This window comes from Calidris pugnax, unplaced genomic scaffold (assembly GCF_001431845.1).
Source record: "Calidris pugnax isolate Ruff unplaced genomic scaffold, ASM143184v1 scaffold17, whole genome shotgun sequence".
Classification (NCBI taxonomy): domain Eukaryota; kingdom Metazoa; phylum Chordata; class Aves; order Charadriiformes; family Scolopacidae; genus Calidris; species Calidris pugnax.
This window is the reverse complement of record NW_015090794.1, coordinates 1,676,275-1,699,343: the sequence shown is the minus strand read 5'-3', so window position 1 is coordinate 1,699,343 and position 23,069 is coordinate 1,676,275. Positions and strand designations below refer to the sequence as shown.

At 45.5% G+C, this 23,069-nt stretch overlaps 1 protein-coding gene across 1 annotated transcript in view; it reads left to right on the top strand.

The window, feature by feature from the left end:
- Window positions 1–23,069, top strand: part of CACNA1H (calcium channel, voltage-dependent, T type, alpha 1H subunit) — a 150,267-nt gene that overhangs the window by 34,915 nt on the left and 92,283 nt on the right. Inside the window, exons 5-6 of the mRNA XM_014936167.1 lie at window positions 9,649–9,964; window positions 22,793–22,885. Of these exons, the coding sequence (XP_014791653.1) occupies window positions 9,649–9,964; window positions 22,793–22,885 (409 nt within the window). The remainder of the gene's footprint in view (window positions 1–9,648; window positions 9,965–22,792; window positions 22,886–23,069) is intronic.

Below are 23,069 nucleotides of genomic sequence, written 5' to 3'. Positions count from 1 at the left end.
TTGCAAAAAATTTTCCAACCGAAGTAAACCAAAAAAAAAAAAAAAAATCTCCACTTTTTCTTCTTTTCTTTCCTTTCTCCCTCTCCCCTGCCAGAGAATTCCCGGCAGTCGGCAGGGTTAGTGTCCAGCCAGGGCTGTGTCCAGCAGCACGTGGATGAGAGTGTGACACGACCGTGCTGCACAGCTGCCATGGCAGCTCTTCACAGGGCTGTCGTCTTGATTCACAAGGTTGTTGGCTTCAGGACTCCAAGTCTGGCTGGGTACTGTTTTTTTATGAAAAAAAACCCCACTTGTCAGCAAGTTACTGAGGGTTTAGAGTGGCTTTCTTATGTTTTTCTTCTGCACCTGAAGGACAAGGATGTTAGTGGTTTGGATTATCTCTGTCTGAGGAAGCTGGGATCCCTGACTCTGGGAATTTGAGGATTTAGAACAAATAAAAGCATTACAGCTCTCTTAAGATTGCCAGTTCCCAAAACTGAGAGGTCACCTAGCACACCACACCACCTGGCAGGGGGTTGATGGGATGTTCTGCATGCTGGTACAGGCAGCACCACAGAGATGCTGCTGAAACACACAAATAAATCTTTGAAGGTGTATTAAGATTAGAAGGTTGATGTGAAAGGCGTTAAGGACAGTGCCAGCCTGGCACAGGCATCAGGGATGGACCTCACATTTTGGTGCAAACTTTAGATTTGGTTCTTCCAAGCTAGGCAGGTGCATGGACCAGCATCCCTGCTAGGTGCAGAGGGTGTTAATTGGCCTTAATTGCCCTGATGAGCCTCACCTGGGAGCCCCACCCTTCCTATGGCCCAGGAGCTCTATTTAAGCTCAGCCTGTGGCTCTCAGTCCTGGTTTGAGCTGTGCCTGTCTTCAGCTCTGTCTATGTTCCTGCTTTCTTTGGCTCCTGCCTTAGTTCCCTGGACGGGTCCTGGGTCTGGTTCATCACTTGCCACATCTGGGGCTTTGAAAGGACCTTGCTGCCAGCTCTCAGCTCTGCCTGCTGTGTTCAGACTCTGTCTATGCAAGTGCCACCTGCACTGGGATGACCTTGGCTCATCCCCTCCCACGGGACATGCCCTTGCGTTTGCTGCTGCCCAGCAGTCCCTCAGGGTGACACTGAGCTCGGGCTATTCTGCACTTGCCCCTTCAGAGGCGCGATGTGAGGACACACCTTAAAGACCCATCAGCACAGCAAAAGGATCAAAACCAAGTGTAGCCTGCAAGCTTCTACAGAAAAGGGAGGTATGCTTGGGAAAATCCTCTGAAGGGCTCCTGTCGGAGACTGCTGGAGATCTCAGAGGTGAGGAAATGCCTGAGACCAGCTCATCAGGGCAACTTTACCTCTGTAAGGGAAGATAGAGCCTGTAATTATATCTGTTTGTAATCATCCTCTGTCTACAACTCGTATCGTGCCTGGAAGACAAGCAGAAATTATCCCTCAGCTCTATCCCGGGTCCTATTCCTGCCTCTCACTGATTAGTCCTGTGGCTTTCAGCTCTCTGAACCTTTCTCTGTGCTGCAGACGGTCTCTGATGGCACTTACTCATCCCATCAGAGATGCTGAAAGGCAGAAAATCGATGAGTCTGCGATGTGTGTGCTTCTGCTCCTGCATCCTGATGCTCCAACCTCGCAAGCTCTCTCCTACACCCACAGCAGGTACTTGCTGGTCACCAAGACCCTCTGTCACTCAGAGTGACCCCCGAGCTGACATTAAAAAGCCCCAAGAGTGGTGATAAAGCTATTTTTGGGTTGCCCCATTGCATGGGGCAGGCACCATGTACAGGCAGTGCTTTGAGCACAAGGAACGCAGAGCAGTAATTAGCTTCGGCGAGTCCCTCTCATCTCTTTGACCAGGTTTCTAAAATGCTGTGCGATTTCCTGCAAAGTGGAGCTTTTAAAATTAACCACAGGGGAAGCGTTTGCTAAGTAGAGATATTAAGCAGCCCAGGGAAAGCGGGCTGTTATGTAATGGCCATTAGCAGCATCAAAGGCATCACAGGATTTTCTTATCAGGGTCCTGGTCCGGGTCACTGAAGGCAAAATCAAGGCTCCGTGTGCTAAGCCCCAGGACCTGTGTTTGAAGAGGCAGGAGGTTTAGGAGAGATCTGCTCCTTCCCGCTTCACCACAGCTCTGCACTGGTTCCTGGGTTCCCCCTCCCCAGCAGTAGGTAGTGGTGAATTTGGGTGGCTGTGGGTGATCCATTGGCTGTGCCCAAGTCCTGTTGCTTGAGGCCATGTCCTCAGGGATGTGGGTTTCTCTGGTGCCATCACCCAGACTGAAGCTACTGTCCCAGTCTGAGTTTTGTTGGGTCAGCTTTTGACCTTGGAAACCTGGCTGCAATGAACCAGTCCCTCCATTTCCAGCTAGAAGCTATCTCAGGTTGACAGGAGCTTGGTGTGACAGTTTTGGGGAATCTGGATGAAAGTAGTCCCATCTTTTCTGTTATTCCTGATTCATTCTCCCAGCTCCATAGTTCCAGGCATCAGGATATAGTTCACCCCTGCAGGGATCTTTAACACCCTGACAGCAAGTTGCACAGGGAGAAAAGTCAAGGAGTGACTTTGGTGTGGCAGTAACAGGAAAAACACTTCAGGGTTATGTTGTTCTGCTTTTGTAAAGAAGGTCTAAAATATACAGAACTGGGCCCAAATTAGCAGGTCCCACTGACCAGCAGCAAGATGCCATCTGCCTGCAAGAAATTGTGGAGATACAGGCAAATTTCAGCCCAGGGATGGTCCATTGCTCTGTGTCCTCATGCTCGGCACCAGTGCTGGAGAGCCCTGACCATCCATCCCCTTCCAGGGAGAGCTGCCAGGGAGAACAAAAACAATAAAAAAACCCCTTCATGCAGGGGATGCAGGATTAAAATTTAGCTCTGGTTTTGGTTAGAAGTAAACAGAATAGAGCTCTGTGGGAAAGGGGGAATGAAATTCTGGTCGTTTAGTTTTGTCTGCCAAGTCCTACCAACTCCCACTGTTGTTGTCCTCAGCCTAAAATAATGTTTATTAGCTGTTCAGGAGGCTCTGAGGGGCTGAGGATGGACAGACGTGCTGTGCACCTGGGTTGGGGCTGGGCAGATGATGGTCCTCGTTCAGATTTTCCTTATAGTCCAGTACAGGGGAAGACCTGAGCTATGGCAGGACTCACCTTGGCGGTGGTGTCAAACCCTCCCAGAGGAAACCAGCTTTAAATTGAGGGTGAGCTTCTGAACACAATCCAGGGTGCCAGGCAAGGGAAAGGTCGCAGCCCCAAAGGTTTTCTGGAGTAAAGCGAGTGTAGGTGAGCTCAGAGACTCGTGCTTCAAATATAGTTTCTTACCTGCTGCATGTTTCTTTGCACGCTCGTTGCCAGCAGTTTTCTGGGCCATTCAACTTTCCAGCAGGCATCAGTTGGAAGAAGTGACTTTGATTTTGCCATCATTCTTCCTGTGGAAACCTTTTCCTTTAACCCCCCCCCTTGAAAGTTGGCTGCTTCAAGTAAAGAAACTATTTTTAAATATAGTACATTCTGATAAAAATTTGGGGACTTCTTTGAGGTGCACTGGAAATACCTGCTTTGTCTCCCTCTTTGAAAATTGCACTGTTGCAATGGAAAATCATGCTGGAAGGAGGTTGCTTTATTAAGGATGCTCTTTTAGTAGTGACTTTGAAGGAATCACAGGTTGTTACTGGGCTGTTGCAGTAGCCAATTGGCAAGCAGTAGTCTGGAGTGGGTCACTGCTGGTCAGGACATGTGAGAAGCTGTCACACCCCAGCCAGCCCTGGAGACCAGAGTGGTCCTTCAGAGGTCTCTGGTGGCTCAGACACTTCTTGAACCCCCTGGGAAGCTTGCTGGCTGGACTGCACTTCCCCTGGCATTGCACAGCAGTGCTGGGATGGTCTCCACTGCTGTGTGAGTGAGTGCAGGAGATCCCTGACAGCGGGAGCTGGAGGGGGAATTTCACAAGGGCTTTTTTGGTTGGTCTGGTCTAAGAGAGGAAGGTTCGGTATGCGTGCGTGGGAAGGGCAAGCGTAGCCAGCAGTTTGTCCATAACATCTCCAGGATGTGTGTCTCCTCCACGCAGCCCCTTTGGCTCCCTCCTGCCATCATGAGCTGCTCTCACTGTAAATAAAGGAATTGGGTCATCCCCAGCTTGTCTGGGTGGTTGCTGCTGGAGCTGCTCCTTGCTTGTGTGTTGTTATGCAAGGGAGTGTTTTCCCCCTCTTGGAGCCTTTCAAGGAACTCAATGGGTTGGAAGTAGGAGAGGAGAGCGAGCTGTGAAGCGCTTTGTATTTATCTAATGCTGCAGGACAGTTATAATGTGAGCACTTCAGTCTTAATTAACTCTGTACCTGCTTGGCATTGTACTGCCTTTGGCTCCTTGGCTTTTGTAGAGCTACAAGAAGGCACAGACAGCCAAGGCCGACAGCTCTGAGTTCGTCTGAAAGGTACTTCTGAGTTCTGCTTAATTGCTCCTCCTGGCATTACTCTGTGCTGCAACACTGGGTTGTCAGCAGGATTGTCTCCAGAGAGCAACCTCCTCTGGAGGGAACAGATCCTGCTTGGTGCTGAGTTTCCTCTATATTTTCCTTTTCCTCCTTTGCCAAGAAGGATGGATCAGATGGATCCTTGAGGTCGGCTTCCAACCTGGTGTTACAGCTTTCTGAGGAGCAGAGGAAACATGTAGCAGGATTGTGCTCAGCACACACACACTGTCCTCCAGAGGCTGTGGATGATGCCCTGCATGGGCTGGTTGGGCTGGGAGGACTGAGCCTGGGGGAAGATGGAGCAGACAATAATTGTTCAGCCTCCTTTGACGTGGGAGAGGATGGACTTTCCTGCCCTGCTGTTGTCCTTCCTGCACGCGAACGCGTCCGGGGACAGAGAAAGGAAAATACATTGCAAAGCTGATGCAAGCCTAGAGAAAGATGTGTACCGGGCAGCTGGCCGAGAAAGGGGTGTTAATCCTTTCTAATGTGATAACGAGATCCATTCTGGGGCTTAGTTTCTCATGTCTTTTCCCCAGAGCACATGGGTCTTGTGATTAGTAGATTCATTACCATTAATAAGTTATTTGGACTATGCCTGTTGGCAAGTAACGAGGAAATCAGATTGACCTTTCCTGCATGTGGAGGTAGATGGTCTTGGCAGAGCTAGTTCATTTATTTTGTGGATATTGGGGATTCCCTCATTCTACGACACTGTTGTTTTTCATCCTTGCTCTCCTTCCTTCTTTCCCCTTTTTGTTTTTGCCAGCAGGGTCATCAAGCAGAGGAACTAGAAGAAGGTCTTAAATTTGCAATGCTTGCTGTTGGTTGCTGTGTCCCTTCCCTGCTGTACTCGGTGATGGCAGAGCATCATTCAGGTCCTTCCCAGCCAGGCCGATGCTCATGGTGTCTCTGTGCCCAGGGCAGACATGGAAGAAGGAAGGGCTTGAAAAGGGCTGGGCAGAAATTGGCCCCCACGCGACTGATTTTGGCCTGTCATAGGGAGGACTTTCTTTTAGTTTGTAAATTATTTTGGGGACAGTTGCAAAATTGAGCAAGGCAGAGAAGAGGGAGGATAAAATCAGTTAGGCAGCAGCAGAACCAAATCAAGCTTCATCCACCCTTCGCAGTCAAGCTGTGCTTTGTTCTCCTGGTTTTATTTTCCTCCCACAGCCACCAAAGTGTGTCGTTCTCTTGGTTCTCCAGAGGGTTTATGCCCAGATCTTTTCTACGCAGCTTATTAGATGACAGCCTAGGGCACTATGTCTGCAGGCAGTATTTCTCCTTCAGCCCAAGGCTTCCTAAACAGTGACTCATGGGAGACACGCAGCCTCTCAAATCTGTGTACGTGGCTCATCAAGGACCTTTACAGTCGCAATGTGTAGTGAATAGAGAAGCGTTGCACAGGAGGGGCGTTAGTCCTGCAGGTCCCCATCCTAGTTGTGTTCCTTCCCTCCAACAAAACCGGGTGCATGGTTTCCAGCAGAATTGGCTGGCATGTGGCTCTCTGGCTAGCTGTGTCCTTGTCCAGCCTGCCCAACCAGGGTAGGCTTATCAGGAGATCAGTCGTCAGCGCTGGGGCCTGAAATAAAGATGATTAATTTGGGACAATGGACGTGTATCAGAGTCCTGCAGCTGGGAGGGCAGGCAGCTGCTGAGTCGTGTGTAGTGCTGGACGTTGTGTGTATTGTGCTGTGGTGGTGGGAGAGGCAGCTCACGGGGGAGCTCGGGTGTGAGGTCGGAGTGGAGCGTGGTGCTGATGCATCAGCCGTTCTGTCTGAGCACTTCTTCCATGGTCTGTGTTCTTGGCACGGGCATGTATGTGTCTGCATCTAAACACAAAACTGCTCCCAGGAAAGGAGCTTGTGCAGCCATAGCTGCTAATTACACAATCACGCCTCCAGATGGTCCATCTCCCTCTGCAAGTCCAGCTTTGCTCTGGGTAGAATCCTAATTACACTGGCCCACGAGCTGTGGTGCGCTGAGCCTTCCTGTCTTGCCCGCTGCCAAAAGGTGTTTGTGATCAGGAAACTCCTGCTGCTGGAGTGGTGCTGGGGTGTTGTTTCCAGGATGGTGAAGAAAATAAGTTTTTGTTGAGTTTCGCAGCTCCATCTGGTTCTGGGGCAAGTTTTACTGGACAATCACTTGAAGTTTGGAAGAATGTGTCACTGGAGTGGCACATCCAGATCAAAGAGTGTTGGTCAGCATTGTTTGAAGGGAAATGACAAAGAGCAAGGGATGTTCCCAAGATCGTATAGGGTTGTTGCAGGGCTGGAGTTCAATGTGTAGTTTTAGGGTTGCAGGTTACTGTCTGAGACTCACCTCTGTGGCTGTCTTCGCTGCAGGCACCAGGTTTGGGCTTTGAGCTGCTCAGACAGACAAAGTTTCAAGTTTGCATGTCTAGGGATGTCAGGGATTTGAGAACTGCAAAGATCTGTTGAGCTTGAGCTGGAGGTCAGGTGCTTTGATGAGAAGGTACCAAACGAGACCTCTCCTGCCATCATCTTAGGGACTTTGAGTAGCTCTCTCCCTGTAGCCCACAAACTCCTGTTTCTAAGAGAGGTGAAGTCAGCCCCAGGAAAGCTGGTCATACCTCAGCATCCTGTGGCTGTGCTACTTTGCTGTAATAGGCAGTGCACAGCATAGTCCAGGCTTGGTCTGGGCTGTGGGGATATTAGACCCTTTTCACCACCACCTGATCCCAGTGTCCCATTTGAAAGAGTTCAGAGCTACTGGGCACCTGCTGTTGAGCTCCTTGGGAGGAGCCTAATGAGACATGCAACCATGGCCTCTCAAACCTGGAGGTTTTAGAAGAAAATGTCCTTCCTGAGGCTGGTGGGGCTGGAAGAACTCTGGTCATGTCTCATGGAGGTGTCAAGCCCTCCCAGCCCTTCCCTGGGTGAGCAGGCTGAGGCAGGCACTGTGGTTGTAAACAGAGATGTTCCAGGTGTGTGGAGTCCCCACCACTTTTATTTGAGAGTGCAGGAGCCTTTTGTATCTGAACTGAGCCCCTCTCAGTATACCTGCTAAGGCCAGAACAGAGCTGCAAGATCTCTGCCTGCCACTGGCGAGTCAGAAGCCACTTCTCTGGTGTCTCATCTCATTCTCCCTCTGTTTCTTCTCTCAAGTTCCTCAGCTGTCTTTGCCCACAGGGTGTAGCACTCCCAGACGTATCCCTGCACCTCGGTGTTTTTTCATCCTCCGCAATACCCCCCTCTGTGTGACAAACTCTGCTGGTTGTAGTATCTGATCTTCTAGCAAACACCGTGCTAGCTTGGCACTCAGCCTTTTCTTCAGCTTGTTTTATATGGAAATTTCCTCCAAGTGAAACCAATTCGTGGGAGGGGAAGGAGAAAGCTTTCAGGCAGTCCTGGAGGAAAAACATTTTTCAAGTTTCTTCCTTGTCTCTTGATCTGAGGTACAGAAACCGGGAGGGAGATATGACAGTGTTGTCTAGAGGTGTGGGAACACGGCAGTGGCAGGGGAATAACTGGTGAATGCATTTAATCACCAGTAAACAATGCCCAGTTCCTCTGACGTGCTGCTCTTGCCTGTCCCCGAAGCTGGATGAACCCTCAACACCCATCTCAAGTAATTCATTGATGGAGAGAACCAAATTCCCCAGGAAAGTTGTTGAGGGTTAATTTCCCCTCAGCTCTGCCCTGCAGCGATTGCTCTCTCCTTAAAGTGCAGTTGTTGAGTGACTCCCGCTTGACTCGAGGGTTTTGGGGAGCAATTTCAAGCAATTGGCTGGAATAACACTAGTTTGGCGCTCGTTAGAGCCAAATTTATTCAATAGTTAGGTACATTTAGAAACAGATAAAAGTACAGCTGTCCTGTCTTGAAGAATTACCTGCTTATCTTCTACCCACATCTCACTTGGTCGTATAATTTGTGTGTTGCCTTTTCCCTTATCTCCTGACTGATTATATAGTGTCTTAGATCCCTGCAGCTCGGAACACAGCAGATAAAGTCGGCTCTAGGACTTTGCACCTTTTCATTTTGAGCAGTGCTTCAGTGTGTGAGTGCTGGTGGGTCTCACTAATGCTAATCAAACAGCAGGAAAAGTCCTGGGCTCCGTTTGCTGCTGATCTGCCCCAGAGCACGGCTTGAGAAAAGGCACATCCCTGCCATGCTGCAATTAGAGCACTTGCTTATCTCAGCTGTAACAGAGCCATAAACTTTATCCAGGCCAATTAAATCAGATATGCACTGAGCATACGATTCCTATTAATGTAGGCTCTTTCTTTTCTTATTTAAGTACAGAAGGAATTTGAGATGGCCTGTGGCGGGGCCTCTCCTTGTTAAAGTTCAGCTCGCTCATCCCGGAGAGGTGCTGAGGGGCAAATTTATTAGAAAGCTGCTTTGCCATCAGACTTTCTGAAGCATGTTCTGAGCATCAGAAGAGCTATCTTAAAAGCTTAGATGGAAACGAAAAGTTCCCTAGATTTTTGGGGAAGGACCTGGCCTGCTGGGATTTTTCTCTCTGTACCCTCTCATTTCAATTTTCCAGTGCCCTGTTGGCTTGGGAAAGCACAGGCTGATCTTTAACTAAAAGATCACTGGCGCCTTACAGGGCACTGTGAGCAAAACGTTTTGTAGACAAAGGTAGGGGCTGATACCTCAACTATGACTTGATGTCCCCAGTCTGATAGGGCGGAGGGCAAAGGAGAAATAACACACCCAAACCGGGGACAGGAACCAGTGCCTTTTGCTGCTGCTGAAACTAGGAGGGCATCGTTTGTCAGGCTGAGAGAGCTGGGGTTGTTCAGCCTGGAGAAGAGAATGCTCCAGGGAGAGCAGCCTTCCAGTGTCTGAAAGGAGCCTAGAAGAGAGCTGAGGAGGGACTCTTTGTCAGGGAGTGGAGCAATAGGACAAGGGGTAATGGTTTTAAATTGAAAGAGGGGAGAGTTAGATTAGGTACTAGAAAGAAATTCTTTACTGTGAGGGTGGTGAGACACTGGAACAGGTTGCCCAGAGAAGTCGTGGATACCCCATCCCTGGAACTGTACAAGACCAGGCTGGATGGGGCTTTGAGCAACCTGGTCTGGTGGGAGGTGTCCCTGCCCAGGGCAGGGGGTTGGAACTCGATGATCTTTAAGGTCCCTTCCAACTCTAACCATTCTATGATTCTGTGATTCTATGATTTGTTCTCATCATTTTCTTTCTTCCCCCTCCAGGACATACAACCTTACTTTCCTGCATCCGTACTACCGGACAGACGAAGCAGAGGAGAACCCATTCATCTGCTCATCGCATCGTGAAAACGGCATGCAGAAATGCTCCAACATCCCAAACAGGAAGGAGTACAAGGTGGAGTGCACCTTGAGCATGGACTCCTACACCCCAAGTTTATACAACCCTGACTTCAGCAGCAGGAACGCCTGCATAAACTGGAACCAGTATTACAACGTATGCATGGCAGGGGACGTAAACCCACACAATGGAGCTATCAATTTTGATAATATTGGATATGCCTGGATAGCTATTTTTCAGGTAGGATATATTTTTTCTTTTTGTTTTGTCATCTTTTCCTTGGAAAGATTTTGATAGACGCATCAGAGGAGAAAAGAATTTGCTTGCATCTGCGTGAAATTGCAAATGAAGTCACACCGAGTAAATGAGTGGGACAATAACCTGCACAAATGTTGCAAGAGGGCATTTGGAGAGAGCAGCCATTTTTCAGTGCATTTTAGAAGAGGGGGAGAAAATACTTCTTGAGGCCAACAAAAGTATGGCAAATTCTAGCTCTGCAAATCAGACCTGGATAAATCCCAGAGATTTTTGAGAGATAGGGTGTTTATTTATTGCTGTAGTATCAGGAAATGGCGAGTGTTGTCAAGTTCTTGAGCAAGACTGAATATAGGATTCTATGATTCTGTGATCATTCTAAAATGTAGGAACTCACTTGATGGCATGGTTTGGGCTTGTTTCTAGAATTGCAAGGTTATCATGGTTAGCATGGTACGCTGGAGGGAGGAAGAAATAATGCTAATGGTCCGTTCTGGCTGGAATACCTGTGAAGAGATACTTCTCGTGGAATTTGAGTCTCTCTTGATCCACACCTGTACAGCTCTTTACTAGAAACTAAAGTGCTTCTGTCTGAGATTGGAGGAGCCTTTACAGGTGACAAAAACACTCCAGCAACTAATGCATTTTCAAAGCATTTGTAGCTCTGGAACGCTGGATAGTCACCTACACAGTCCAGAGGCTATGGGCTCTTAGGGCTAGGCTATTTTGAATGATCCATGTACTGTTTTCCAGTTTTAATTTGCACTTCCTGTTTTTTAATACAAAATTCCTTATGCTTTTGGCTAGATGCCCTGTTTTATTTAGTTCTCTTGAAATGTGGGTGACTTCTGTTCCTAAAAAAGTTCTCCTCTGAGTTTTGTTAATGATGAATAACGGCTCATTCAGTGCTCTAAATTTCATTTATGGATTTCTTTCTGGTTTCATATTATAGTATGAACTTAATAACTTTCAGTTTTCATCTGGGAGTTGTAAAGGGGTGATTGCTTGCTCGGAGCATCTTGTTTGCTCTCATGCTGTCGCAGTAGCACACCTTGAATCATGCTGCTGCTGGTGTCAGAGGCTCAAAACCAAATCCAGAAGGGTTCAGACAGATCACAAGTGTCTACTAGGCTATGTTTTTAAAAATGCTGTGGTTCTCTCCAGGAATTAGTATGTCAAGAGAGAAGCTGCTATAGTAATTTTGAATATTCCTGACTGGTAGTGAGTGTTGCATAAAGGAAAGAGGGAAATCAAAGCGAGAACAATAGATAGGTCTCTGGGGGGACTTGCAATCTCCCTTTTCTGCTCTTGCATAGTTCTTTGACAGAGTTTGATGGATGTTCCCAGGAGGTCCCGTCTGGCTCCCACCATGGGGCAGCAATGTTCTTGCCAGAGAAAGGGCAGAGGGCAACGCGTTGCAGAGTGCCTGTGCTCGTGCATTGAAAATGAGCAGGTGCTTCTCGAGGGGTCCCACTTCCTTTTTACTTCCTCAGCCTTTTTGCAGGCTGTGAGCTTTCATTTCATGTTGGTATTTCATTCCCTCAGCCTGAAAAGGTACAGTTTTAAGCCAGGAAGAACAAGCTAGCTACAGTAGAGGTTTCAACTGATTCCTTTGGGCAGGGTGTCTGGCAAAGTTGGATATTGTATCCATAGATCATTTTGGCAGCTGCCAAGCAGTTCATGATTGATTTTAGTGCTGCTTAGGCCATCCAAATGTTAAAGAGTATTTCAGCCAAAAACTCTTCTTACATCTTTATTCCTTTTAGAAGTAAGGACTCACTTTTTGAAGCTGAAAAGACTGTAACTCCAGGTAAAGAAGCAGCTGTTGGGAGTAAGGTGCTTGCTTTTCTTTGATATGGAAAGAGTAAATCATTACTGCAAGAGGTTGGGTGCTAAATCAAAACAATTGCTGTAAGCAGAGAACATTTAAGAAATAAAGCTATTGAGTTGTACTCTCATTACATTTAATAGTTGAAGCTGGGTAGCACCAGGTCATCAGTTAGATGAGGCCTCAGAGTAGGTAGTGCAGAAAGTAGAACTGATGGGTTTAGTAGCTCAGAAGCTTCCCTGTGAATTGGTATTGAATTACTGGGCAGAAAGCACTCTGCTGTCTTCTGGATGAGTCGGGTCCAATTGTCCTGGTCCCTTCTGGGGAATAATGAATCTGTGGTACTTTGCAGGAGTTACAGTGGTGGACTGAACCTCAAGGTCTGGCAAGCCTCCAGTTTGCATAATGGCAATCTTAGGACTCAGCTGGATAGAGCATCCCTCATGATTTATCCCAAATGAGTTGGAAATCTAGCATGGTTTAAGAGCTGTCAGAAGGGAGATTGGTGAAATGAGCCCCACAGGTGAGATTTGGCTGAAAGCTTCCAAGTACAGTGACTGCAAGTCATGCCCAGGAGTTTTCCGAGGGCGCAGTATGATACTGTGCAGGCTGTGAACGAACCAAACCAAAATCTTACTTTGACAGGGAAATCTGAGGATCTCTACTCCAAAATGTCCTTGGGAATGGTGTGCCGAGGCAGAAGGTTAGCAGTATGGCCAAGCTCTTTCAGCTGCCAGAATTTGGCTTTAAGCAACCAAGCTGAAAGACATTTAACTTCATGGTAGTGATCTGAAACTTGCAAGTAACTCAGCACGTGGGAACAGGGCGTAGTGAACAATGAAATGCATTGTCAACCTTCCGAGCAGAAAAGTAAGACAGAGACATCAGACGTGAGAACCAACCTAGTGTAAATAATAAAATTTTAAAGCAGTACAGACGGTGGCTGCATCCATGGGTGTTTGAAAGGATAATAATTCCTTATGTAATCCTGCAAATGATTCATGTTTTGATTCCCCTCATTTGTTGTGTAATAGGCTAATTCATGTATATGTTTGTTACAAAGGCACGTTCAATGGCAAATTATGTGAACTAATTAGCTTATTACAGAATAAATGAAAGGAGATGGAACCTAAATTAACTGTGAGGTTTGGCATGATATTAAGATCCCTTTATTGCACATGAATTTCAGCCACAACAATAAGAGCAGTAATTACAGGTATTGTTGTCACACTGCAAATGATGAATTACCCACCTAACCAAAGTCCAATTCAATTTGAATTATTGACAGTCTCAGTGAAGCAACCAAAATACTGCCACCTTCCTAACCAACAGTCTCAAAGTGGCCAGACCTGAACGAAGAAACCCATTAAAACCAAAAGGGGCTGGATGGCTGGTAAAGATACACAGTTTGGGAAGAAGAGATTATTTAGGCTAATTCGCAAACCACAAAGCCATTGCTTGGATGATTTCATGTCTGACTCCCAGAAAAGTAAGACCTATAATAGCACTTCAGATTAGGAGACAATGTTTTTGGCAAAACTAGTGAGGCAAAGTTGAGGGAGCAATAGCATTCAGCTGGGCAGGACCAAGATGAGATCAAGGGAACAAGCTGTTCCTCTGTGCCTCCTTCCAGGATGTAGTTGGAAGGACTAAACTTTGAGAGCAAACGTACAGGAAAAAAATTACAGACATTTCAGGAAATATGCATCCAATACAAGAGAGAAAGATTTGTGTGGCAGTTCAGAGGGGCTCTGACACTGCTGGTGCAGGCTGAGTTACCTTTTCTATGGCGTCTTCTTCACATGTTGTATTTCAGAAGTACCTGCATTTTTTAAGGGGCTTCCTTAATAAAAGACCCTCTTGAAAATAGTCCTTGGGTGCAGGTCTCAGATTCATGATTCTGTTTCTGGCTTGTGTTATTCTGAGTGCATATTGCTTCTACAAGGTTTTTCTTAAGAAGACATCTCGGTTAACAAGTTAATCAAGTCATACAAGTAACACATCTCTGGCCCATCATCAGAAGGCCCTAGCGAGGGAATTCTCAGAGGAGACTATTTTGCATTCAGCAGCCCCCTTGCTGCTGTCAGGAAGGCAAAAAAAAAAAAAAAAAACCCTGGTTGTGTTCACGAGAGCTGAAGACAGCCCAGCAGGCACACGACATGATAAGAATGCCCAAGAAAGGAAAAGCTGAATCACCTTCTGAAGAAAGATGTCTGGAAATAAAAGAAAAAAAAAAAAAAAAAAAGCCTGGTTGTGTTCACGAGAGCTGAAGACAGCCCAGCAGGCACACGACATGATAAGAATGCCCAAGAAAGGAAAAGCTGAATCACCTTCTGAAGAAAGATGTCTGGAAATAGAGCAGCATTACAGGAACTGTCAGCAGCAGCAAAAGTTCAAGGTGTTATCTTGATAGCGTGCTTGGTTGGAGAACTTCTCTTTGCACATGGTCTCACCAAAGCCAGGAGTACATTACAGCCATGAAGGTGTGGGTGACCAGATCAGGAGAGAGAACAAGTTTGGGGTGGGAAAGTGGGGGGATTGATGCCACCCACTTCTTCCTTCATTTGTCCTTCTGTGGAGACGTTACACCTCACATGATGGCAGGCTGCCTGAGCAGGTAGGACAGCTGGCAGTGACAGCCATATGCTGCGGGCCACCTGCAAAAACAGCCATTTCATTTGGATGTGAAGTTCCCTCTCTTGTGCCCTGGCTTGTCAAAAAAGCCCCTGGGAGCTTGTGTAAGCTATCTCAATCCAATCAGGGATTTAGTCATTTTGACCCCACACTATGTGCTGATGAGGAACTTGTTTTGTCTCCGTGTTGCTGACTCTGCTTCTGCCAGGCTCTGCACCCCTGCAAGCTCAGCTTGTAGATGGGTCAGCTGAGAAGGTACAGAGCTTGGGGGGGAGATTTCAGGTTTGGAAAGAGGAAGGTTCATTTGTCTCATTTCACCATTGTTTGGTGCCCTGGTGTGTTCCACAGCTGGTGCCCACTTCACATACACTTTGGCCTCTGTACATCAAGGTTGAATTCCTTCTCTGAGGATTTCTCCTTCACCTGGAAATCTTTGAGCTAAATCTGTAAAGGGAATCATATCTTCCATTTGAATTAAATGAAAAGTGACTTGTACTTCAATGCACTTCTATGGCCAAATGCGAGAATGAGCTTGGAGTCCCTCTTCATCCATACTGTCACTCAGTTAAGAGAAGATCTCGTTTGAGGAGACAAGACCTGAAGCTCTAACATTGCTTTCCCTTAGAGTAAGCACAAACCTCCACCCTGGAAGCTACTGGCAGGGTCATTCCCCTTGGTTCCTACCCACACGTCGTCTTCTTAGCTGAGCTGTCAACCAAATTCCTTAAAAATGATGGCTCAGGAATGGTTACCCCAATGTCTCAAGAGTATTGTACCCAAGATGCTACAAATAAGCTTGCTTGCCTGTCTGCTGCAACCTCAGTTCTTCCACTGCCAGTGCTCTTAAATATTTTGGGGAACGGCCAAAAGGCACTCTCAAGCAGAAGAAAGTCAGGCTTCCAGCTGCAATTGTATTTTGTGTGTGCAACATGTAGTTTGTGGGCCATGTTTTTCAGAAGGAGCTGTCACATGAGTGGCCATGTTTTCAGAGTTCATTGAGTAGATAATTTTTTTGGCCAAAAGGACTGTTTTTTGTCAAGTGGTTCATTCTTTAAACTGGAGATATGTGTCAACAGTGCTTATCTGTGCTGAATTTGGCAAGAAAAGAGTTCTAAGCTTTTCATTTCCACTGTTTCAAGGTAATGCTTTGTCACTAGACTTGAATTTGTTTTGGATCACCAAAAATATTTCACTCTAAATGATAGGGTTTGAGTTTTGTTGGTGTTGCTTTTTTTTTTTTTTTTAATTTGGTCAGCCAAATAAACATAATTTTCTGCGTTTGAAGAGCTTTCATGCTGAATACCCAATCTAAAAATATCCAGCTCCTTTTAAACATCTCAGAGTGTGCTTCCAAGGGGATTAGTTGCTTTTGAAAAATCTCCTTCATCTAGAAGGCTAGAAGGAATCATCCTATATAGCACAAGTCAAAGAGGCCATCCTGATTCCAGGTCTGGGCCCACTACCCTATGGAGGTGCTGGAGTCACCCGGTGTGGCACAGAAACCTGCTGCAAACTCTAGTTTTGGAAGGATTTAATCCTACTTCGATCATAGATTCTTTTATTCAGAGCAGAAGGAGGGATGCTTGCAACAAGCCATGACCTAATCTGGAATCTGGTTAAGTGATGAAAAAGCATCTCAAAGTGCCTCAACAATTCTCACAGGGAAATCTTACTTTGGTTTGATTGCCCCAAACCTTCTCCATGATCAGTGGTTGTTGTTGCACTGTGCACTGTGAGTTATATGTAGCTTTGGGGAGACTTGTATGTGAAGCCAAAGGTTCAGCTGATTTACCCTGATGTCCCCACGCAGCCGTCTCCAGGCTGCATCGAGTTGGCAGATCCATCCAGGAGAACAAGACACACACTCTGATTAGTGTGGATGGGTAAAGCTTAGACATCTGAAATCAGTTTTGTGTCACAGTCCTGTGCAGAGGGTTAGTTGTGCTTGAAGCCATGAGCCCTTTGTCTCTAATAATCTGTAATATAATTTGAAAGAAGGTGTAACAATATGAATAGCAAAAATCCTTCCTTTTTGCTTTGGGGCCAGTACCCAAAACTGCTGCTGTGTTCCAGACAGTGGTGTCTGGAGGAGCACTGTCATTTGTATATATGGTACACTCATCTGTAAGCAAGGATGTCAGTCTGGCTTTGGTTCCCTTCTCGTTGCAGAGCCTTCATCTTTCAGCTTTGCTCTGCTATGAAACTGCTATGATTTACGGTGCTTTCTATGATAATGGACTCATTATTGCTGAAGCTAAACAGTTAAATACATTCTCTGTGCATAAGATACTTTACACAAACAATGAAGGCAGAGGATAATTATCACAGTAAATCAGACCTCATGAATATGGACTGAGAGGTAATTTGTTGTAAGCAGCAGTCATCTGAAATCAGTGATGTTTTTGCTGTCGGATGAGGATCTTGCATTATTAAGTGTGAAACAGAGACGCCAACTAACCTTCTTTTTGTAGCAAAAGTTTTTGAGTTTGTATGCCATTTTTAAGCCCATAGATCCACCTTCATGAGGTTTTTGGTCACCAGTAGCAGTATCAGTTACGTGTCTGACTTTCTGGCACGCTGCTGCACTTTGCTTTTCAAGACCCACGGTGCTGGCTCAGCTGGTAATGCTGACCAGAGATCGCAAATTTGCGAGGTCACCAATCAAAACCAAATGCAAGGTTGCCCAGTTTCCTTTTATCTTCTGTTTTGCAGGGGACACTTTTCAGAGCAGATGCCTGCTTTGCAAGATTCTTAATTTATAAAGAAATGGCTAAAGTTGCTTTGCAAAGTAAGCAGGCCCTCAAAGCGAAAGGAAAAGCATCTGTTCAGAGGACATTACTCAGAATATAATAAAACCTGTTTTCCTGACCATGAGGTTACTTAACAACATGTGTCATGAGGAAATAATTAAAATTGCGAAGTTGGCTTCGAAAATAGTGATTTGATTAGCTGCCAAGCACTCTGCATACGGAAAAGGAATATTCCATTATTCACTGGTCAGTGCTTGCCAGCCAAATCAATAGGCCCGAGAGGGCAGAATACACAGATAAGAGGCTTTCACAAATGAATACTGAAGGTCTTATAAAACTTACGGAGACCATCACAGTAATTAATAGCTCTTACAGTTTATATCATTGGATCTTGTCTTGATGAGGTTTATAAAAATAAAAAAAGCCCTTGAAGTAGGGCCAGAGAAATGATGAGATAAAAAGAAAATAAAACCAAATAATCCTGGCAGTCTTCAGAATTGCTGTTCGGTTCAGTGTAATTGATTTTGATGCAGATAATGCCCATCTTGTCCCCAAAGAACTCAATTTAGGCCAAAGAAAAAGACACCGCGTGCAAATTATAGATGTCAATTAAGATGAACACTTTAAATGGCTTGGAAGCACTTGGGTTTCTCTGTATCTCTATATTATCTCTGGCTTTGGGCAGGCACTGAGCTGAACAAGCACCTGCAATTCTGAAATCAACCACCAAGGAAATATCTGTTTGCCAGAGTTAAGGTTTTTGGGGGTTTTGATCAAAGTGTGAGATGCTGATTTTGGTTGCCATGCTTGGGGAGGCTGTCTCTACAAAGGAAGTTTGTTCAAGTAATCCTAGAAGTGAAGTGTCATCAGGAGACAGATCAGCCCTCGGGGCCAGGCGGGAGTTTTGTGGGCTGTGCATTCAGTTTTCCAGATCTTTTCAGCTTCACTTCACACAGTAATTTTCCAAACTTTCCTCGATTGATTAGTGGCACCTCAAGGTTGATTTCTATCTGCAGCAGTCCATCTGGCATTAGCCATTAGTGCTTTCTAATATGCAGAAAAGTAATTCAGTGTTTGACTTTACTAATTAAAGTAGTTTGGATGTTGTTTTTTTTTTTTCTGCCTGGATGATTCTTTTTTTCTTTTACTTAACTGACACTAAAGCAAAAAATAACCTGCTCTTGAAAGGATTGTAGCCAAGAACTTGCAAACATTTTGGCAGAGCTCAAAGGCAAGGATTTTTATGATGAAAACTTCTGACATAATAAAATGAATTGTTCTGCAGAGACCTTTGAAGTGACCCCAGAAAAAACAATGTAAACCTCCTGTCTCCCTCGAGACAACGAGGAGGTCTGAGTTAATTGCCAGCATCTTTAATCTACATCCCTCGTGATTTTCACTCTGGAGTTTTAGATTGATTCTGATTAGCTTAACTAGAAGAACTGATTCTGTCCCCATTTATGCTGCTATAAATCAGACGAGCATCTTTGTTACAACTGATGAAATTATTGTGGCATGAGCAAACCAGGATGATCGGAATCACAGAACAGAAGACATAAAAAAAAAAAAAGTAGTATCAGATTGTCCACTCTCATCCAGCTCATATTACTATGGTGATCCAGGAATGCCTCACTGGGGACTGCATGAATGGTGTCCAAGCCAAAGATCAACGAAGTCAAAATCTGTCTTTATGTTCACCCGAGTGAGCTTTCCATTAAATCCTTGCACTGATGGGAGAGAGGATCAGATACCAGGCTCAGGGCTTCAGCACTCAGCCTCATGGGTATTAATGGGAGACAAAAGATTTATCCCATCCCTGCCTGTGCTGTGGTAGAGGTAAAAGGCTGAATGATTAGGCAAGGAGAATCAGACTGAGCGTCATGCAGGATCTCCCATCTTCGAAGGCAAAAATAATTTCCCCATGCTAAAGGGGCAGCATCTCCTTTCTCAGTGGGTCTGCAGCACGTGATTACAGTTGGCAGCACCCTCCAGGACAACCTTGCCAATCATCTTAATTGAATCTTTCAGCTATTTCCCTGCAGCTGTAAATTTTAGTGTGTCACGTATCTTGCACATCTTTTTCGTCAGAGCAGAATTAGGAAATGTGTTTCTAGCCGTCTTATCTCTGTTGATAAATAATTGTATGTTGCATTTATTGGAAGCTTTGAACTGGTACATTTGGAGACACTGTTTAATATGTCTGTCTGTGAACAACCATGGCTTGAACAGAATTTAATTACTGAGAATGGATTGCTGAGATTGGAAAGCTCAAGAAAGGTGCTCCAGGTCCTTGAAAGACATCTATAAAGGGCTTGAAGGGCCAAATGTTGGAGCTGCAGTCAACTGGATTAATCAGATTGGAAAATGAAGAGAGGGGGAAGTCATTTCTGCTTAGCGAAGTAGGTGATATTGCATTCGGGGTGCCCCAAGGGAGGAACAGTAGGCAAAGCAACACTGAAAAAAATATATCTGTGTTCTTGGGAGAATAGTGGGAGTTGCTGGTTTTCCCTCTGAGTTCATTTGGTTTGAGAGTAAGTGTGTGGGAGCAAACTGCATTGCAGCGGCGAAGTTGCACCAGTGCAGACGCCTTTGACTTGGTTCCAAAAATAGTTAAAAGAGTTTTGTTCGTGGCGTATAGACCAGCTGTTGGCAAATTCAAATGGTCTGGTTCCCATTTGCACCGAGGCCTTGCTGGGGATATGCAATGAGATCTTGGAGTAGGTAAAAATGTACTCGTAAAGTCATTCAGAGCGCTTTCAAGGACAGCAGGAAAGAAGTCCACAGCATGGCGAGAATCAGGCTGTAAAAACCATAGACACTGTTTCAGTCCAGACAGGTGGCTGTGCATGTGTGTTGCCCTGCATTTCTCCAGAGCTATTTGATTAAAAAAAGAAGACAGATGTCTGTGAGCACGCTCTCTTACAGGATTGCTAGTACTCTCTAATCCTCGGCAGCTCAGGAATCCTTCCCCTAGGTACTGCTGCATTTATACTGGGTGATGAGTCCAAAAATGAATCCACAAAGATGTCAAACAGGAGAACAAAAGCCCAGCGGTCTGTTTATCCCTCCTGTGTCCCTTTGGTTTACAAGTGAGTAGTAAATAATGCAAATTCTAATTACATCTTTAAATATTCTGAGATCCGGATGAGCATTTTCAGCCCTCCAGAGGAGAAAGGTGGTGTGTTGATTGATTCTTGCTGAAAATGCTGTCTAGCGTGCAAGAAAAATACCTCTATAAATGCTGGTTGGCCCTCACTCTTGTCTCAGCAGCTGTTTCCCAGGTGGAGAGCTGGCAGCCCCTGCAGAAGCCCAACAGCAGCCTTCAGGTAGCTCCTTTTGTAGTGAGGGCTCTGTGTTTAATCATTTTAACACATTCTGTTTGAGGATTGCCAGCCAAATACAAATTTTGTGCAGAGGTGTATCCAGTATGTTTGGAGTCCCTGGGCTCATTTTTCATCCCCACGTGTATATGGATGGAGCACCTGCTGTGCCAGCTGTGGCAACCTGACTCTGAAATGCCCACCCAAACAGAGGGGAAGGAAGGGAAGGAACTTTGAATGGCACAAAGGAGACCATTTCTTAGGTAGTTGGCAGTGATTTGGTTGAGCCTTGTGTCACCTCCCAACTTGATCCCTCCAGTTTCCCCATGAACTTACACAGGCATCGAGTGCAAGAAACAGGCTGCTGTGCCCAGCCCGTAGAGGCAGGGGATGCGACCGAAAAGAACTTTGCTCTCTATAAATGTTTCAACCGTATTAAAGGAAAGGCAGCAAAGGGCAGTTTGAGTTTGATTGCTTGTCCGTTTCACACCGCTGAACAGACTGATTATTGCCTGTGTCTGCTCAGACAGCTTAACCCCTTCTCAGACTCCAGGGTGAACAAGAGCAGCTGCATCCACACACACACTCAAAAACGTGTCTGCCGCTGAATATCACAGATCGATCTCTGGGGTTTGTGTTTACTGAAAGCATTCTTTTTGGTTTTGTTAAACCCATGCCACTGGAAGCATAGCATTGCCATCTGATACCTGTACATCGTTTACCAGCAGTGAGGATGTGATATGAAAGAATATCTAATGCATGTAATGAGGAACAGGAGAGGTGGGTGCCGTTTGTGTAAATGCAGCCAGGATGTCATCAGACAGGGTTGCCCAAAGTCTTTAGAAATGCTGACAGAGTAAAACAGCTGCAGAGACAATTTTTACCTGGTCCTTGGCAGATCATGTTTTTTGGTTTTAGCACGGAGCTGCATTTGTTGGCTTCTTCTCACCCAGCTGCATGATGGGAAGCGGGTTTGAAAACTCGCTGGTAAGACATCACCACATTTGATTTCAGGGTGAAGGAAATCAAGGGTAAGTAGCATTTCTCTTCCAGCACCCATGAGCTGACACAAGCTGCTCTGACAGTCTCAGGGAACCTGTGAGTACTGGTGGTTGTGTGTACAGCAACACTCTCCCCCTTGCAGGTGTGGTCATATACCAAAGATCCATATCTAGGAGCTTCTACCAGCTCCTTGAGTTAAAAAAAAACAGGAGAAAAGTGGCAAGGGTTCACGTCTGACTTCCTGCAAGTGTTTTGTCCTGATGCTCCAGGTGTGACAAGAACATTGTTTTCTTCACTGCCTTAACAGCAAGTGCTTTATGGATCAGCTTTTCTGTACACGCCGTACAGAAGGTCTCCCACACCAGTGAGGCTTCATCCTTTTCTTGTTCACAGCAAGCTGATTCACAGTTCCTTCACTGCAAACGTGGTTTAAATCAGGAATGATGCCACTGAAATTGGAGGCAGGCAGCAATTCTTGGTTTATGCTGGGACCACCAAGGCTCACATTGGGCGTAGCAAGTGGGGTACATCAGTGCAAGTAAATTCAGACAGGAGCTTTGATTTTGTTGGAAATTGTGCTGGAATTTCAGCTCCAGGACTAGTAGCAAGGTAGCACTGGAAGTTTGGTATGTTTTATCTAAATAAAATGTATAAATTACATGGCAGAATTCGCTTTGCTCTGCGCACAGCCCGTGTGGTGTTAATTAAATCCTCAGCTTCTTTTTCAGTGGAAGGAAGATTGAGAACATGAGTATGAAATCAATTCTACATTTCCTTCCATTCAAATGCTTTCCCACTATGATATTGGTGATGCAGTTGTAATGGTGAGCCAGTAGAAATCACAAAGAAATTGGTTTTACAGAAACAAAATTGACTTAAAAACTTGGGAATTTTATGGGTAACATTACAAATCCAGGATCCTGCAGTAAAAACCCAGATCTCTGCACAGAGAGGCTTCTGCTTTGTTTGTAATCCCTCCTCAGAATTTCTTTGCACTGGCTCAGAACCAGTTTTCAGGTGTGTTTTATTGTGATGTTTTATCATTTCAATTGTACCAGATTCCTGTAGAAACCTCAGGCCAGTGCATTGGTCACACACTGCTGCTGTCCTAAGCCAACTGGGAAAAGAAGTGCAACAGGTCGACATGGATGGATCATGAGAGACGTTGTACAGTGACAAATACCAGACACTGGTGGATGTTTACTAACTAAGATGGGTGTTTACTAACTTTTTTTGGTTGATTCTTTTTCTTACACTTTCTTTCTCTGTCTTTCTGTAGGTTATAACCCTGGAAGGATGGGTTGACATCATGTATTATGTGATGGATGCACATTCTTTTTACAATTTTATATATTTTATATTGCTTATAATAGTAAGTATGAACTGTGAGATGCTCTCATTCCTTGTCCTCGTGGGGTAAAGTTGTTCCTTGGGCTTTTCACAGAGGAGAGCCAGCCAGGGTTCAGTGTGGGACACTCCCGCTGCCATTAAGTGTAATTATGCAGGTTGTGATTAGTGCTGTGGGGATGGATTATTGGCTACAACAGTCCTTTTTA